Below are 1,896 nucleotides of genomic sequence, written 5' to 3'. Positions count from 1 at the left end.
GTTGTTCGTCGGGACAAAGCCCTACAGCGGGTGCAGGGTCCATGGCCCAGGGCCCCAGCCCGGCTCCAGACAGGGCCACCCCGCCCCACTCACCTCCCCGTCATAGTCCCTGGCCGGGGCGTCGCTGCCTTGGTCCATGCCTCCCGACGACAGGGAGCCCTCGGAGGGGGACGGCAGGGGCTGGCGCTGGGCACTGTAGCTTCCTCCCGAGAATTCTCTCTTCAAGGCGCTGCCGTTCTGTGCGGAGGTCCCTGCGGCAGCACATCATGCAGGTCAGCGTGACGCGAGGATGCCCAAGGGGAGGACAAGCATCCTTCCCGCCGGTCCCCTCCCGGCTTCAAGGCCGTCGCTGATGGACAGTGAGTCCAGCTGCGTGACCGTGGCTCCAAGTTCGCCCCAGAGCCCAGATCCTCACACACTGCTCTGCTCCAGGGAGCACCAGGGACGCCTGGCGAGGGGGCAGCACACCAGGCCCTGCCCTCCCCCAGGCCCCTGCCCTGCCCTCCCCCAGGCCTCTTCCCTCCTCGCTGGACAATTCCCACAGAATCCGTCCCTCCCACTGCCGGGAGCCCCAGCCCCTGGCCACAGCTTTCACAGCATCTGCGCTGTTACGTCCGTGTGCCTGCCCTTCTAATGAGTGGCCGCTGCCTCGCCAGGGCCCAGCACAGGACCTGCACACACGGGCACTCAAAAGCCTGCTGAGTGATGAGGAACAGGACCTTTCCCTGATGCATCACTGACCCTTCACTCCGGGAATTCTCATCAGAACAAAGGCACACACGCAACTTCCTTCTCAGGGCAAAGAGCCCAGAGCACAGGATGCGGTGGGTTCCCTTGAAAGCATCTATTTTGCTCTGAGAGTTGGGATATGCCAGAGGGAGGCTAACACCACTCAGAGGGTGAGAGGGATGACAGAAACCCTGGGGAACACTGGGCTACTGTTAGTACTTGAAGCTCTGGGCATTCCCTATTAGTTTTAAATTTTTGCTTAGAAAATGTTTTAATCTTGCTGTGTGTGCTTCAATATTAAGATCATTGGTCAAAAAAGACCCTGGTGAAGAACCACATTGGAGGGATCACAATCCAGGTATCAAGCTGTATTACAAAGCCACAGCTCTCAAAACTGCCTGGTACTGGCACAAGAACAGACATATAGACCAATGAAACCGAACAGAGAACCCAGAAATCGACCCAAGCCATTATGCTCAATTAATATTTGACAAAGGAGGCAAGAGCATACAATGGAGTCAAGACAGTCTCTTCAATAAATGGTGCTGGGAAATTTGGTCAGATACATGCAAAAAAATGAAACTAGACCACCAACTTACACTATACACAAAAATAAACTCAAAATGAATAAAGGACTTAAACTAAGACAGGAAACCTAAAAATCTTAGAAGAATCCACAGGCAGCAAAATAGCAGACATTTGTTGTAGCAATATCTTTACCGATACAGCTCCCAAGACAAGGTAAACTAAGGAGAAAATAAACAAATGGGACTACATCAAAATAAAAAGCTTCTGTACAGCGAAAGAAACCATCAAGAAAACAATAAGAGCATACGTTCTGCATGGGAAAACATATTTGCCAATGTTATCTTTGATAAGGGTTTAATCTCCAAGATTTACAGGGAACTCATACAACTTAACAAAAGGAAGATAAACAATCCAATCAAAAAATTAGCAAAGGATGTAAGTAGCTACTTTTTGAAAAAAGACATACAGTATGAAGGCCGAGAGACACATGAAAACATGCTCAAAGTCAGTAATCATCCGAGAGATGCAAATCAAAACAACAATGAGGTACCATCTCACACCTGTCAGATGGCTACCATTCAACAAATCCACAAATGACAAGTGCTGGAGAGGATGTGGAGAAAAAGGAACACTCGTGCA

The 1,896-nt window shown here is 50.4% G+C and overlaps 1 protein-coding gene across 12 annotated transcripts in view; it reads right to left on the bottom strand.

Annotated features, from left to right (window-relative positions):
- CDC42BPA (CDC42 binding protein kinase alpha (DMPK-like)) overlaps window positions 1-1,896 on the bottom strand; it is a 202,142-nt gene that overhangs the window by 741 nt on the left and 199,505 nt on the right. For 11 of the 12 annotated variants that reach the window (XM_014528257.1, XM_005880129.1, XM_014528258.1 and 8 more), the window contains one exon: window positions 94-251. In XM_014528257.1, coding sequence (XP_014383743.1) covers window positions 94-251 — 158 coding nt within the window. Of the gene's footprint in view, window positions 1-93; window positions 252-1,896 lie in introns of those variants that run through there. The other variant, XM_014528265.1, reaches the window with a different exon arrangement.

The sequence above is a fragment of the Myotis brandtii genome, unplaced genomic scaffold, assembly GCF_000412655.1.
Source record: "Myotis brandtii unplaced genomic scaffold, ASM41265v1 scaffold627, whole genome shotgun sequence".
Taxonomy (NCBI): domain Eukaryota; kingdom Metazoa; phylum Chordata; class Mammalia; order Chiroptera; family Vespertilionidae; genus Myotis; species Myotis brandtii.
Note: the sequence above shows the minus strand (reverse complement) of the source record. Positions and strands in the feature narration are given on the sequence as shown.